The sequence below is a fragment of the Caloenas nicobarica genome, chromosome 1 (assembly GCF_036013445.1).
Source record: "Caloenas nicobarica isolate bCalNic1 chromosome 1, bCalNic1.hap1, whole genome shotgun sequence".
Taxonomy (NCBI): domain Eukaryota; kingdom Metazoa; phylum Chordata; class Aves; order Columbiformes; family Columbidae; genus Caloenas; species Caloenas nicobarica.
Window position 1 is genome coordinate 66,514,548 of NC_088245.1, and position 14,952 is coordinate 66,529,499.

General features: G+C 49.5%; 1 protein-coding gene across 3 annotated transcripts in view; it reads right to left on the reverse strand.

Moving 5' to 3' along the window:
- Positions 1–232: 232 nt before the first annotated feature.
- Positions 233–14,952, reverse strand: part of LOC135987872 (chromatin remodeling regulator CECR2) — a 99,989-nt gene continuing 85,269 nt past the window's right edge. For 2 of the 3 annotated variants that reach the window (XM_065633136.1, XM_065633118.1), the window contains 11 exons: positions 14,494–14,650; positions 10,118–10,247; positions 9,796–9,833; positions 9,613–9,704; positions 9,206–9,332; positions 7,482–7,909; positions 6,132–6,260; positions 5,198–6,020; positions 1,724–3,125; positions 782–887; positions 233–504 (listed from right to left, as the gene is read on the reverse strand). In XM_065633136.1, the coding sequence (XP_065489208.1) occupies positions 499–504; positions 782–887; positions 1,724–3,125; positions 5,198–6,020; positions 6,132–6,260; positions 7,482–7,909; positions 9,206–9,332; positions 9,613–9,704; positions 9,796–9,833; positions 10,118–10,247; positions 14,494–14,650 (3,438 nt within the window). In that variant the 3' untranslated portion in view covers positions 233–498. The remainder of the gene's footprint in view (positions 505–781; positions 888–1,723; positions 3,126–5,197; positions 6,021–6,131; positions 6,261–7,481; positions 7,910–9,205; positions 9,333–9,612; positions 9,705–9,795; positions 9,834–10,117; positions 10,248–14,493; positions 14,651–14,952) is intronic. The other variant, XM_065633127.1, reaches the window with a different exon arrangement.

A 14,952-nucleotide genomic window follows, 5' to 3' on the forward strand; every position in this document is an offset into this window, starting at 1 on the left:
GGGCCCACTCCCTCCCCCATTATGTACAATACATTCACCAACAACAGAAATTTATTTTAAAAGGCAACAGGTTAAATTCTGTAAACTGGATCCAGCTCCAAAACACACACGTTAATACTACAAGTAAAATTCCATCATCATCCTCTTCCACCCTGAAAAATATACCTGAGTTTAGCAGTCAATGAAAGTTTCCACCCCCACCCCCACCCTCCCCACCCAAAAAAATCCCTCAAACCCTGAACGAGACGCAGTCTCCGGTCAGTGAAAGCCACTAGTTTGCGATGCTCGCCCTTTGGTGGCGAGCCAGCTGCTCGGCTTGCTGGGGCCCCGCACCGCTCCAGGTTTCCAACACCAAAGCCATTGCGGCACCGTGTTCCACGGACCCAGGAAGCTACATGCTGCTCGGGCGAGGGGAGGGTGGGAGGAAGGCCTGCCCCTCCTCCCCCTTGTCCAAATCACGTGTGGCTTTCGTCTTCATGAGGTCCTTCCTTCCTTGGACTAGCTCTGGAAGAGGAAGAACAAGAGTTGGAGGCTTTAACTGGCAATTTTAGAAAGGAATAACCTCATGGTTGCATGCAACGAGTTCAAAGCTAGCACTATTGTTCTGCCTAGGTTGCATTTTATAGTCAGCTAAGACTACAGAGACATCCCCAACTCCTCTGCATAGCAGCAGTTCACCTCCCAGCTTCCTCCAGTGCTTCCCACTCTCATCAAACCCTTCACTCCTTTAACCAGTGGAAAAGAAAGACTCGCATTTAAACTCTGCTCTAACAGCTCTTACTTGATCCAGAGGCAACACTGATGGTTTTTGTGACGTCAGATCTTCCCGGGACATGGTTGCCGTAGGCATCTTCGGGAAGGGAACTTGAGCCTGATGCATTTGCATTCTGGAGCCAGGTTGAATGGAGAGAGTTTTAGCACATGAACATCAAGAGCAAATCCTGTCTGCTTCTTTGAATGCATACATACATCATTCGCATACAAGCATGCATCTCATGTATTCTTTCCAGCTTCCTCCCAAAATACAACCTTTAATCCATATCACTCCCCCAATTGCTTAGTTGTAAGCTGAGGTCCCTTAATACTAGAAGAAGGACTGTCATGGTGGCACTGACGAAACAGTAACAGTCAAAGCATATTTATAAAATCTGAACAGGGACCTTTTAGAGTAGCAGAATTTTCCACTTGGGAATAAAACGTGATATGCACAGTTTCAGTGAGAAGTAATTTTCTGTGAGGGAAATTTGTGACAGAGAGGAAGGGCAAAGCAAGAGGAAGGGAAAAAAAAGGGGCAACATTAAAGAAGTTCATAATGAGAGGCTAACTTCCACTTCAGTTAGCTACTCTGCCCCACTATGAGAAAGATGCAATAGAATTCTTGCAAAGAAAATGCCAAGAGTCCATTTGGTTAAGAGATGCACAACCCTGGATGACACATTGGAAAAACACTGTCAGATAAAACAAAGCACTGGTGTGGAGATGGATGGGACAGGCTAATAGGTCTCCATGATAGCAATTGCTACTTGTTTAAAGGAGCTGCAATGAGACTCTCCGGCTCAAGAGACCTCTTACTCCAAGGGCCTAAGAATCACCCATTAGCCTTTCAACTTCGTTTGCCATCTCCTCTGACTTCAAGCCATCCTTTCAAGGATATCCAACACTTATCGTCACCCAGGCATCACCCCCCTCCCGCTTTGCCTTCTTGCAGAAAACATGATCTTACCCCGAGGGTCTATACAAGTCCTGGGGTGGCCCCCCCATGCCACCTCCACTGCCTCTCTGCTCCATCAGCAAGGCCTGAAAGTGACCTACGTTCTCCTCTCGACAGCGGTACAGGGGTCCCTCCTGAGAGAGGCCATTGGCCTGGCCGGAGGCTGGATGATGAGACAGGTGAGCATTCATGGACGATCCATATGTCCTGGGCTGGAAATGACTGGCAGGATGCCGGGATGCATAAGGAGAGCCAGTCTGTAGCATCACCCCGTGGGGAGGAAAAGCTGATGGACCGAATGCCATCCCTGAACCCAGATGCGGTGGGGGGGCTCCGTAGAGGAACTCCCCTGCTGCCACCGAGCTTTGCCTCTTTGTGGCTGCATTGTGGTTGTCCAAATCAAGAAACTCTTTGGGACTCTCCGGTCTTTCCTGGGACTCCTCGGACTTCTCATCTTCAGGCCCCAGATCCTGCCCGTCGCTCGGAGAAACCTCTTTGGCACTCGCTACGTCCATGCGGTTGGGAGACGCCAGGGCGGTGCTCAGCGCCTCGCAGCCCTGCAAGCCGCCGGCGGACCCCCGGTCCGGGAAGGGGGGTCTGGCCATGGGTGGGTGGGTGGTGGGGTGCCCGCTGGGGCTGGCCTGGGGGTGCAGAGGCCTCTGCCAGTCTGCGTAGCCCTGCGGACAGGCATAGTAGGGCGGTCGCTGGTAGTGGTGGTAGGAAGGTTGAGGCTGCGGCTGGTAGGGGTAGGGCATGCCCTGGGGGGGCCGGTACCGGGGGAAGACGCCGGGGTGGGCGCTACTGGGCTGGAAACCCCGTGGGGGGAAATGCTGGGGGTGGGAGGCAGGAGGCTTCCCCCCCATCATGGGGCCAAACCCCTGCAGGCCCGGGTTGATGTGGTACCGACCGGCTGAATTTGGGTATTCCAGGCCAGGCATGTAGAGAGGGTGGAACTGGTTGGGGGCAGCACCCATGGAACTGGCGTCCATACCGGGGAGGCCGGTGCCCTGCCCCATGCAAGGCACGGCTGCTTCGGGCAGAACCTTCCCCCCACTGCAGAGGGGCTTCTCCAGCAGGTTGGCAGCCAGCCCCTTCCCCTCGGCACTGCCCGCCGGCCCCTCGCCCGCCACCCCGTTCTCGGGCAGGGGACCCCCTCTCTCGGAGGCAGGCACCAGGTCCCTTGCACAGCCCGGGCCGCCAGCGTAGCTGCTCTCCGCTGGCCACGTGCCTTTGCCCTGCCCTGCCTTCAGGTCAGCCTTCACACCAGAGCTGTCCCCCTCCCCGTCCAGGGGCAAGGCGCGCCTGGTGCACTCCATGGGCAGCGGGGGCTTGGGATGAGGTAGGAGTTTGGTGTAGGTGCCGTCGGGAATGCCGATGCACTGAGCCTTCTCGTCCACGCCTGCCGGCGGCTCCACTGGAAAGAGAGAGCGGGGGGAAAGGTCATACGTCAGCCTAACTTCGGAAATCAGCCCTCCCTGCCTGACATGCACACGTCTAATCACACTTGCCCAAATTCCTGCCAGCTTATCCAGGACTACCAAGGTAACCTTTTAGCACTCTTTACTGCTGACCCGAAGTTGCTGGGCAGCTCTGTCCAACAAGTCTCTAACATGTGGATGGGGAAAGCACCCCACTTGTGTGCAAACGGAAGAGAAAAAGGAGTGACTTTCTGAAGACACAAAGGTCTTTCCGTTGTAATTACTCCAAAGCCTACCATGTCCCATCCTCTACTCAAACCTCCCTACAGGACTGTCGCAGCACGGCAACACGACCACCACCCTTCCTGTGGGGCTGCGGCCTCCCTCCCACAGTTATCACACAGTCTTTCATTCAGAGACCTTTAGCAATTCTGAAGTACATTTTTGCAAAGTTAGGTGATCTTTACTGGCTCCTTCTTTTAAAAGGGCTCTTTTAAAAACTCCTCATGAGGTTGCACCTCTCTTGGAAAGATGGTACGCGTGGACTGAACCCTTGAGACACAGGCCTGCTACAGTTTGCAAGCCACTGATAAGTCACACTTCCACCAGGGTAACATTGCACATGTGGGCTTGGTCTGACACACGGGTGTGCAGAGGCTGCCTAATGGAGAGACAGAGCTGGGAAATGCAGCAGGATCCACATGAGAGCATGCAAAGAAGCCAGGGTAACAGCAGCCAGATTTCGTGCTGTGTTGCCCCTTCTAGTCCACAAACCCCACTTGCCCACAGCTTGGGCAGAAGCACTACCACACACAGAGATACTGCAGAGCTGATCACAGCCGTATTTTAACCAACTGTGATTTGGAGATGCAGGTACTCTGCCCTGCAATCACTCAACGTCCTCCCCCGGACTCTGTTCTATATCCTGCACAGTTAAATGATGATGACTTAAGCAATGCCACACAAGGAACGAGTTTCTTCTTAGTGCAAGGCACACGAGGGATTGATAAAAGACGCAAGGGTTTTGATCTCTAGCTTACCAGCTAGAATTAATGAAAAAAAATTTTTTTTTTTGATCTCTGGGATTTTTTGATCTCTACTTTATGTTTGTTTTATTTTTAAGGGTCTTTTTTGATCTCCAATTTACCCGCTAGAGTGAATAAAATTCAACTAGAAAGAAACTTGTGATGGCGCACATGACGTGCTGCCACCCCACCTGAACAGACACAGCTGCTCAGTGGCTTTCTGACAGTCCTGTTGCATGAAGGTTTTGAGATGTTGAGCTCACGAGACACATGTGCATTTCAGAGGAGAAGCCGTACTGACATATACTCAAAGGAGTGTGTTTAAACCCTTTATTCACATGACATCTCCTTTGCTTACCAAACCCTCTGCAGATTTCATTTTTATATTAGCTCCAAGTGATCTCTAGAAGCATTACAGACTATGTTTTGCATTTGTAACCAATGGCAAACTGATAGCTTGCAGGTATAGCTGGGACATACCGGACCGCTGGCAGGCTACAATGAAACAAAATAATCTTAGAAAAATCTAAGCAGTGGCTTGAGCAGAAAAGATATTCCAATTTAGATTTAAAAAATAAAAAGACACACTTAAAAAATGTGTGTCCCACAACTATTTAATCAATAATTTAATTATTTTCCAGAAAAAAAAAAAAGTACTTTTGTTGCTGAGCCTCAGTCACTGTTTAAAATTGACTCCAGTAAGCCAGGGAATACTTTTCGCTTTTCTAGTGACGCAAATCCAAACAAACCCACATTTGCAGACACAGGTTTTGTGCATCTGCAAGACAGTTACGTTTGGGACCCTACGAGGCTGGAGCCCAAAAGCAACAAAGCTGGCCTAGGGGTGCTCCCTTGCCCACCTCGCAAGCATGGACCAGCTGGCAGAGGGTCTGCCCCGGCAGGGGAAAAGGTGCAGCAGGGGGGAGGGATGCCTGGTAGCAAGCAAAAGGGAGGCGAGCAGGGGGATGCAGGTAACAGATGCAGGCAGGGAAGGTCAAACCCTACAGGTTGTCGTGTTGGCAGGTGGGCGCTTGAGGTGTTACCTTGGTTAGTCTCCGGCTTCATGGTCTGACCGGTCAGCTCCTGCGAGCTCCCGTTCCCCACAACGGGTTTTGGAGGCTGCACGCCAGCAGTGGAAGCAGCGTGAGCCAGCTGGGGAAAGGGTCCGGGGAGGTGCGGTGGGGGCGGCTGGCGAGGGTGGTAAGGCACACCCGGCGGGCAGACGCGGGAGGACAGCTGCTGCATGGCGATCATCTCCGGGCTGTCCATCATGGAGTCCCCGCCCTGGCACCCTCTTTGCACCTGAGGCGGTCCCCCGAACAGAGTGGCTGGCGGCTGCGGCATCCTCTGGCTGGTGGGTTTCCCAGGCGGTCTGATATACCCTGAGGGAGGCACCCCGTGAGGTAGGAAATTTGGTTGCTCAGTCCACTGGCTGGGAGGCAGCGGTGGCCTCATGGCCCGGGGGTCCATCATATGACCCATGCCGCGGGGCTGGAGCGATGGCCCCGGCCCCATGGGTGACTTCTCCTCTGGCCCCATGGCACCCTGGCCGGCAGGGCCATGGCTGCCGTTCCACAGAGCTGGGTGCGCACGGTTCAGGTATTTGTAGGGCCGGTACATGTGCCCTGGGGGGACCTCAGAGCCCTCTGGCGGCCTCACGGGGGGCCCGTTGTGCCTCGGGGGGAGGAAGCCCTGCTGGAACTGGGCTGGCGGGTAGATGGCATCAGATGGGGAGCCACTGACGCGCCCCAGCTGCAGGGTGCCCGGCCGGGGGCCGAGGCTGGAGACGTGGGTCGGTCCTGCACACGTCTGCTTCTCTGGGGCAGCCAGCCTGTGCCCGCGGTGCTCGTTCAGTCCCACGGTCGGCTGGGGAGGAGGGGGAGAGAGAGAGAGAGAGAGATGGGGTGAGTCTCGGTGAGAGCCGTCGCACCAAGGAGCGGAGGGAACCTGTGTCCCCTTGGCTGCGACATTTCTTACCTGCATGGCAAAGTGCTGGTGCTGCTGGACCGGTTCTCCGGGATGGGGCTCAGGCACTCGCGGCGAGCCATAGAGTTTCGTGGGATCTGATCCACGCAGGGGACCAAATGCTCCTGGCACAGCTGGTCTCTGGGGGACAGGGAAGGGTGTGGGAGGGAGAAATAAAACAATTTGTGAAGCGCAGAAAAGCAGCAGAGCTGCTGCAGGTGAGGAGAAAATGAGGCTGGAGGAAGCACATTGATGAGCAGACAGGTTTTTTGTACATACCAGGAAAAACACGTAGTCTTTTGCCTAGGATGTGACACATCTCCCCTGCCAAAGCCACCCTCACGCCCCAGCTCCACGTCCCTGCACGCAGGTCACGACGCACTCACCTGCCACCCAGCTCCTTGGGAACAACCAAGAAGACTGGATGGAGCAGTGGTTCACTCCAAGTAGAGGAGCGGACCACAGGAGCATGAGAGCAGGACAACCAGGTAATGTGCTGGGTTTCCTTCAAAATACTTGTTGCCTTCAGCTCTCCTACTGCCTCCCAGTATTTGCATCACAAGAAGCACTCTAAAAATTTTGTTTGATGTCTAGCTAAAATGGTAAGGGGTAGCCTGGATCTCAAAGGAGCAGCTGATATACCACACCACAAGACATCACCGGTTAAAATGGAAGACAGTGAATGTCGGGTGAGGAACAGCCCGGTGGAGAGGCAGAACAGATGGTGTTCAGAGAAGAAATGCTGGGCTAAAGGGAGGTCACTGCTTCAGTCCAGGGTGGCCTTGTGCTTGGTTTCGTTTACTGCTTTTATAAATACTCAAGGAATCAAATGCAGTAGTACACAGATGGCACAAGGTTACCAGGCATCTGTTAACAAGTGAGTCAAAAGAAGATCGGCTTGTTCAGCATCATAATCTGGAGGCTGAGAAAGGGAATGTGACTGTTTTCCATGCACAATGGGGTAACTCTCCAAGGAGAGAAGAGAACTGGAGGAGCAAGGGCTGGCCCAAGCCCACACAGGGACATGCTGACCATGGAAAACGTTAGGAGACTGTTCCTAGCTAGTGTGGTGGTGACCTGGAACAGCCTTCAGTTACAAAAGTAGCTACTTTTCCATCCCCAACTACTCTTAAAACTGGTTTCCTTACAAAGCTAAATGGACACCCAGTAAGACTGAACTGTACCAGTTTAAATCTAAGGGCCGAAAAGTTTCAGTTGCAGAAACCATAGCTCTGACCCTCAATCTCTGGGGAAGGATTCTTGCCACGTGGTAGAGATGTCACAGGAGAGCTTCATTCCATTAATTTACATCCCTCCCTCCGCAGGCCTGATGGGTGAAGAACAGCAGAAACCACTCCTTACCATCTGGCCAGGATGTGGCACAGAGCTGGGCATGCCACCGTACTGCAGAGAGCGAGGGAAACCTCGCCCATTGGAAGGGCCCACTTCTCGAGGAGGCTGCATTGGGTTGCCACTTGGATCCTCTGCAGAGGATGAGGAGAAGGAGGAGGAAGAGGAGGAAGAAGCTGGAGCCCTGGAAGTAGCTCGATATGGTGGAGGTTTTCCTCCATTTTCCAGGCGTTGCTGCCTCTTGCCTGGTCCCTCTGAGTCTCGTGACCGAGTCCAAACGCTGCCTGTGCTGGAGCGGCCAGTCCGTCGGCTCCTCTTCTCCCGCTTCCCATCTTCTCTGATCCAAAATTCGTCATCTGTGTCTCCATCTTCCCCGGGGAAGTGCTTCATCATTGCTCGGTGGAAACACCTTTCCAAGTTGTAAGCCATCTTGGTATATTCTGCAGTCAAAAAAACCCCAAGAATATCAGGGACAGAGCCTTAGAGAGAGACAATTAAGAAACATCAGACTTGCCTCATCAGGTAAATCATCTCCCCTCCAAGAAGTTTCTTTGAGGAAGAACTTATTCATTCAGTAACCCCACCAGAGGACAGGCACACAGGCATGACAAAGTACCATTAGCAGCACGGCTTGCACAGTCAGCACTAACCCAGTGTTCCAGCATAGTGCCAAGAATTGCATTAGGAGAAGCACCACCTCTGCTTGCAGAGATGTGAGACCTGCAGAGTTAGCCAGCAGAGTGCCGAGAGAAGAAATGTGAACTTCCAGCAATGCTATTTGATTACACTCAGAGGTTTTTCTTGGACTTGTTCAAGTCTCTGCTGTAGACAGAGGAAGATCAGCAAACATATTCCTCCATGTATGGTTTCTAAAGCACTTGCTGACCTTGACATGAAAGCTACTGCCAACACCAGTGTCATTTCCACATGACAGTTCTGCTCAGAAGGGCTCCTACTTTTCATTGGAGTGGATAGGAAGGAAAAGACATGCGAGAGGTGTTAATGACAAGGGCCTGAAGCAAATGACTTTGCAGTTGTTTCCACTAAACTAACCCAGAAGTTCCTTGGGAAACGGAGCTCTCCCAGTGGCAGCTCAGGAATGCTTCTACCTGGGGCCCACAGTGACAAGCCCTGTAGCTCTAACTATTTTCTCTTTCAAGGTGGTGCTGGTGAGACACAGACTGCAGTGACGACCCACCATATGTGATCTGATTTCTTACCTAAGCAACATGCAGAATTTTAATTGGTGTGACAAGTAAACCCAGGGTTTCCCATTTGCAGACTCATGTTCATTCAATAGCCAAGGAACCTAAAAATCACATTTTCCATCCAAAGGATCACAAGCCTGATTCATTCACTTTCTAGTGTTACTCAACAGGCACTGAGAGCTAATGAGATTCCGATGCTTTTCAAAGTCTGTGTTAGATATTACGAGAAAAAGGGGCACACACACACACACAAGCAAACAAAGGAATTAGCTCAGAAAAAAACCAGACTTCTACCAACATGAGAGTCCCTTAGTATGCCATGCCCCAATCCAGCATGACCAAACTGTCCTAAAAACCTCACTAAAACTCCAGGCCTTATTACTCAGGAGCTCCTCCTCTTTTGTCTGTCCTCCCAAAAATACTCTGGAAGAGAATAAGCACAAATCATGTACTCATGAGTAGGAAGATGATCGCTGCTTGCTTTGATTGAGCATTGGAAAGAGACAAACAGCATCTTACTGCTCTTACCACTTCCTTCACCATTGTACTTAAGACAGTTCCTGAACATGGTCTTCATATCGCCCACAAATTCTTCCTTGGTGCAGTACTGACCTCCATTCAACTTCTTCTCCATGCTAGAGATGTCCATAGGGGCCTGAAACACACCAAAACCTCCAGTTACAGCAAGCATAGCGGGGCGTATGAAGTTGCATAGCCAGCTTCCTCAGAGAGGGGATGAGGGACAGAGGCTGCTCTCCTGAGAGACAGCCTCTCATCTTTGGTTTCTTTGACTAGTTAGGCTAGAAGGGACTACTGGCGTCATGCAGTTTGACTGTGAGGGTAGCATAGCCCCCAAGACTTCAAAACACTTCCAAAAAACTTCATTGCAGTCAAAGTGCATCTGCCAAGTTGGCTGGACCACTCTGCCTCCATACCTTAATGATCTGGTAGTAGTTGGGAGCATACGATTCATCAACAGGCTCCAAGAAGGGCCAAGAGTCCTTGTGAGCCTTTACCACATCTAGAACTGGCAGGAACGAAAGAAAGGTGAACGGTTACACACACACGCTCAGAGGAGCATTTCATGCAATGGGAGAAGCTGGGGCCGGAGGACTAACCTTTGTACATGGCTGTGAACTCATCGTCCAGTTCAAAGCTGTAACAGGGAACGTGACAGTGAATATGCAGCCTGAGGACACATGCTCTCATACCTTATCTTCCCTTCCACCCCACGCACAGTGCCACAATGTTGACAATCAGGCCTCATCACAAACACTCCTCTAGCGTGGACCAAATCAAGATGTTTCTCATCTTACTTCTCGCTCTTCTCCAGCCTCGCTTCTCCCTCTTCGTTCCTGTGAATGACCACACTCCTCTCCTCCCTGTACCCCACCTAAGCTTTGATGCACCCACAAGCTGCATGCCCAATTGCATACTCACAGGTCCTTGGTCCTTCGCTCTTCCCTGGCAGGAGAACTGGGATCCAAGTGGGAAAGCTCAGGGGGGAGCTCCTTCCCCTGCGCCAGCAACCAGGCCCGCTCTTCACGAAGCTTCCTCCTCCTGGCTCGTTCTGCAGCGAAGAGGGGAGAGAGGTGAAAAACCATTCAGCACTCCCTGTCAACAAGATCCTGCAAGGAAAATTAAGGAAGCTCCTGCAACTCCCTAGAACTCCAGTGAAATGTTGGTGTTCTTTCAGGAAATGTGGCAGCAGCACAGGAGCAGAGGAGGTGGGAATACAGCACACCATCAGCACACATCCTCATTTCCCCTTGACTTTACTATCACTGATTTTGAAGCATTACTGTGATACAGATGCTGCCCTAGCCAGCTTCCAGACAAATTCCTAACCACTGTGTGGTACCAAGAGGGAAGTTCAACACACAGATCTAGGCATAGATCAGCAATACGGAAAGAGCTGGCTTATTAAGTTACAATCCCTTCAGATGCTTCACTTCAGCCAGGTGAAGGCAAAGCAGCTGGTTTTGCACTGAAGTGGATGAAGAGTAATGCTGAGGTTCTGTCAGATGGGTGGCAATGAGTAACTGGGGTCATTGTGGGGTCATTGATATCCTCCACCACCATGGCTAGCTTTGGGAAGATGGTTCGGGTAGGCCTTCATGGCCAGCAGCCAGAGGGAGCAAGCTGCCACACAGGAGGTCCACTGAGACAGCTTTGGTTTAAGAGGTGAGAGACAGGAAGAAGCAACGCTGGTAATATAACCTGTGGTTTGCAACCAGACAGCTGGCTAACAGATTGCTTCATAATAGAAAGTTTATGGGCTCTTATGAACCTCATTTCCTTTTTCTTATAGGAAATCTGAATTCATCTGACTTGCTAAACACCTGCGGTTGTACCAAGTTTCTGTAGGAACACAATTCTGTGAAAGTAATGTTCAAGGAGAATGTCACAGTAGAGGAACACCCAGAGTGAAAGATGAGGAAAACTTGGCTAATACCCTCTAGCAGAGGCTCCATCTCTGGAAAATGCCAAAGATTCAAGCAGCACCAGCTCTAATGGAAGAGTATTAATTTACTGTCTTACTCTGTCAGTCAAAATCAAACTTGGAATGGGGGTTGAGGACCCCAGAAAACTAGGAATAGCTGCAAGGTAGGTATTTCCAGGGCATTCCATGGGCGGGTATGTCAAAAACTGTTAAAAGAGAGTCCAGATTTCCCTGTAGAAGACTCTGGGTAGCGCTGAAGTTGGGAGGACAAGACTTGCATTTGATATGTCCTACAGAATCTATCAGCATCTATTATAACATTTAGTGGTGAGAAGTCCAACATCAAACTGCAGTTAGCAGTCTGTCCAAGCACAGTTCAGTATTGTATGCTTCTTTTGTAAAACTAGCATCACTTAGACATCCGTGATAATGTCATCTGAGTGGGAAAGCTGAGAAAAACATGTGGTGATGATTTGGGCAGCAAAAGGAAAACCTCATGGCAACAGTGACCAAGAAGCAAGGTGATGTAGAATTTAAAAATCCATCAAGGCCTGCTGAGGACCTGACTTGGTAAACTGACAGGAATCAGGGAGCGCTACCCTGGTACCAAACTGGAGCTCAATCAGGGTTAGTGGAAGGTCCCTCTACCTACCACAGCAAGCGATTAATATAGCACACTAAAGATCACTGGCAGAGCTCACTGTCATGCTGTTGGCATGGGCTGAGTCCTGCTCACCATCTTTCAAAATCTAACCCATGCCCTAAAAAGTACCTCAAACAGCTAGAAAGTCATGTGTGCAAGACGTAATGTTGGAACAGCATCTGGGAAAAGAACTGGGAAACTCTAACCTGCTGTTGTGGTAGAAATCTAGAAAGCTGCTTTGACTCATAAATTCAGGAATGTACAGATGGGCCCATCAGGAGACTTGCTACCTGGGCATGTGTTGGAATGGGGGGAAGTAAAATCCCAGACTGGAAACAGGAACGTGATCTAAAAACAGGCACACAGTCCAAAACCGAGAAGCAGGTGAAATGCTGATGAAGTTCAGAGCAGATATTCCATCCTGTTTCATATCACTTCATAGAATCATAGAATCATTTCAGTTGGAAAAGACCCTCAGGATCATCGAGTCCAACCATAATCTAACTCTAGCACTAAACCATGTCCCTAAGAACCTCGTCTAAACACCTTTTAACCACCTCCAGGGATGGTGACTCCATCACTTCCCTGGGCAGCCTGTTCCAATGCCTGACGACCCTTTCTGTGAATAATTTTTTCCTAATATCCAATCGGAACCTCCCCTGACACAACTTGAGGCCATTTCCTCTTGTCCTATCACTTGCTACTTGGGAGAAGAGACCAACTCCCTCCATGCTCCAACCTCCTTTCAGGTAGTTGCAGACAGCGATCAGGTCTCCCCTCAGCCTCCTTTTCGCCAGGCTAAACAGCCCCAGTTCCCTCAGCTGCTCCTCATCGGACTCATGCTCCAGGCCCCTCACCAGCTTTGTCACTCTCCTCTGCACTCTCTCTAGTATTTCAATGTCCTTCTTATGATGAGGGGCCCAAAACTGAACACGAATTCATGTTAAATCCCAAATGGACTACAAAATACAAGAAAATCCTTGTTGCCCTGAAATCTGTCGACGCATGTCCAGTTTTTAACAAGTGCGAACGAAGCAAAACAAATTACTTAGTTTTCAAATCACCCTCTGTCCATCATAAGAACTGTCATGAAAGTAAATTGCTAATTGAGGGTGTGCTTGGCGATAAGGAAAGATGGTTAAGAAGCCCAAGTTTCACCTGGATAGCTGCTCTTTCTAGGGATGAAACATACTGCAGTGATTTAACTGAATGTCAGACATGTAAATAACCTTTCCAAACAGCTTTTGCACCAACTTAAAAGGAGACTTCTCCTGACTTTGCTTAAACTGACTAAGGACAAGTTTAAACTGAAAGGAAAGAAACTTCACAAACCAAAATAAAAGCACCTCTGCCAAGAAAAGCACAAATGTATGCGAAATTGTCTTAAACCAGTTTACTGCTCAACCCTGTGTCCGTTTCTTTCAGTGGCTCTGGTGCATTTACATCAGATGACGTAGTGATTGTCTTAACCCAGAAAAGGACATGGCTTATACCAAAACAACACCTGAGCAACCTTGAATGCTACATTTATCTTTGCAGCTTTTTCTGGAACTTCAAGATTAATTTTGTCCATAGAGATGGAGAATTAAAGCACAGAGAATATGCAATTTGCCAAGGTGAAACAGATATCTGTGGCAGATCTGGAAGCTGGATGATTCTGAGTTTAAAGCACCAGATTAGCCAGGACTGGCAACCAGGAGTATATGAAGGCCAAGCAAGTAATTGGATTTTCTAAAGGTTAGAAAGGTAAGCAAGAAGCTATTCTTAGATAACATCTGGTCTGCTACCAAACATCTGGTAGCAGACTGTTTCATCTTGGAAAGTTTACAAGGCTTGCATAGGCTTAATATTTTTTCCTTTTCTGATTCTTTATCCATTTAAGGATTCATGATACTGATACCACCACATTTTACCAGAACAGTTTTCTGAAGATGTTCAGTGTGTCCCTGGAACTGCGACAGTCCAGCCAGCCACTGTGGCAAAAGTAGCATATAAAAGAATCCCCATTAGAGAGGCTGACAGAGAGAAAGTGGTCAGAAATGAGCCTGTTCTTAGACATCAGTGCCCATGTGTACTATCTGAACACCTGCTGTCTGTGCCTCCACCTGATATCTTAAACACAACAGCTGTTTCTTGCAGAACAGCTTAAGTCAGCATTTAATTCAAAACCATGAAAAAACAAGACCAACACCTGAAATTGCCACCTCTGGTACTCTGTTTAGCCTGGTCCCCTCATTTTAGCACTCCAAATGATGAGGCCACTACCAATATAAAAATATTACTTCTGCTACTCCCATGTTGTCCCCTTCCCTTTCTCTGCAAAAGGAACCCTTCTTTTATTATGCATCAGGCCAAAAGGGCCAAATGCTATTCAGCAAGAGCAAACCCAGCTAATCCTGCTCACAGGGAAATTAATGAGGAGGCAAGTGGAGAGGCAGGAGAAGAGAACTGCCGAACACCATAAATGGCAGGAGAAAAATACAGCTGGGGCAAGGGAGAAAATAACTGTGATTTGAGGAAAAAAACACAGCTGAAGGGTGTTCTAGAAAACAGCCACCAACACCGAGAGAGGTGGACAGAGGAAAAGAAACTACAGTTAAGCCAATTTATTGAGGTAAGTGCAAGAAAAGATATTCCCATTAGCATCTCTGGCAGGGGAGGAATGGAAATGGCAGATCTCAATCTCAGCTTTGACAGCTTCCACCCCTGCTTCACACTGGCCACACGTACCTTCCACTGCTTTGACCTTCTCCTCCATCTCTCTCTTCCTTTCCTCCTTCAGCAGCTGTTCCTGCTCCCTCTTCTGCACTGCTATAAGGATTTGGCGCTCCTCTTCTTCCTCCCTGCGCCTCTGCTTCTCCACTGAACTCAGCACATTCGGGTTTACCTGCGACAAAACGATGCACCGAAAAAATGTAACGCACTGGCTTATGCAAGTCTGAGCAGAGGCAGGTTTACTTTGAGCAAGTATTAAAGCAGACCTACAATGAATGGCTGAGAAAAAAATAAGAAAAAAAAAAGCACATTTCTATATATGAATTCTCAGATGAAAAGCAACGTAAAGAAAAGTTATTTGTCAAGCGATGAAACCCTACTGAGGCATGGAAAAAGGAAGGAGAAGCGATGGGTTAGACAAACTGCTGCTCTGCCAGGATCACACCATGTGGATTTCCCTTCTGGGCAAAGGAT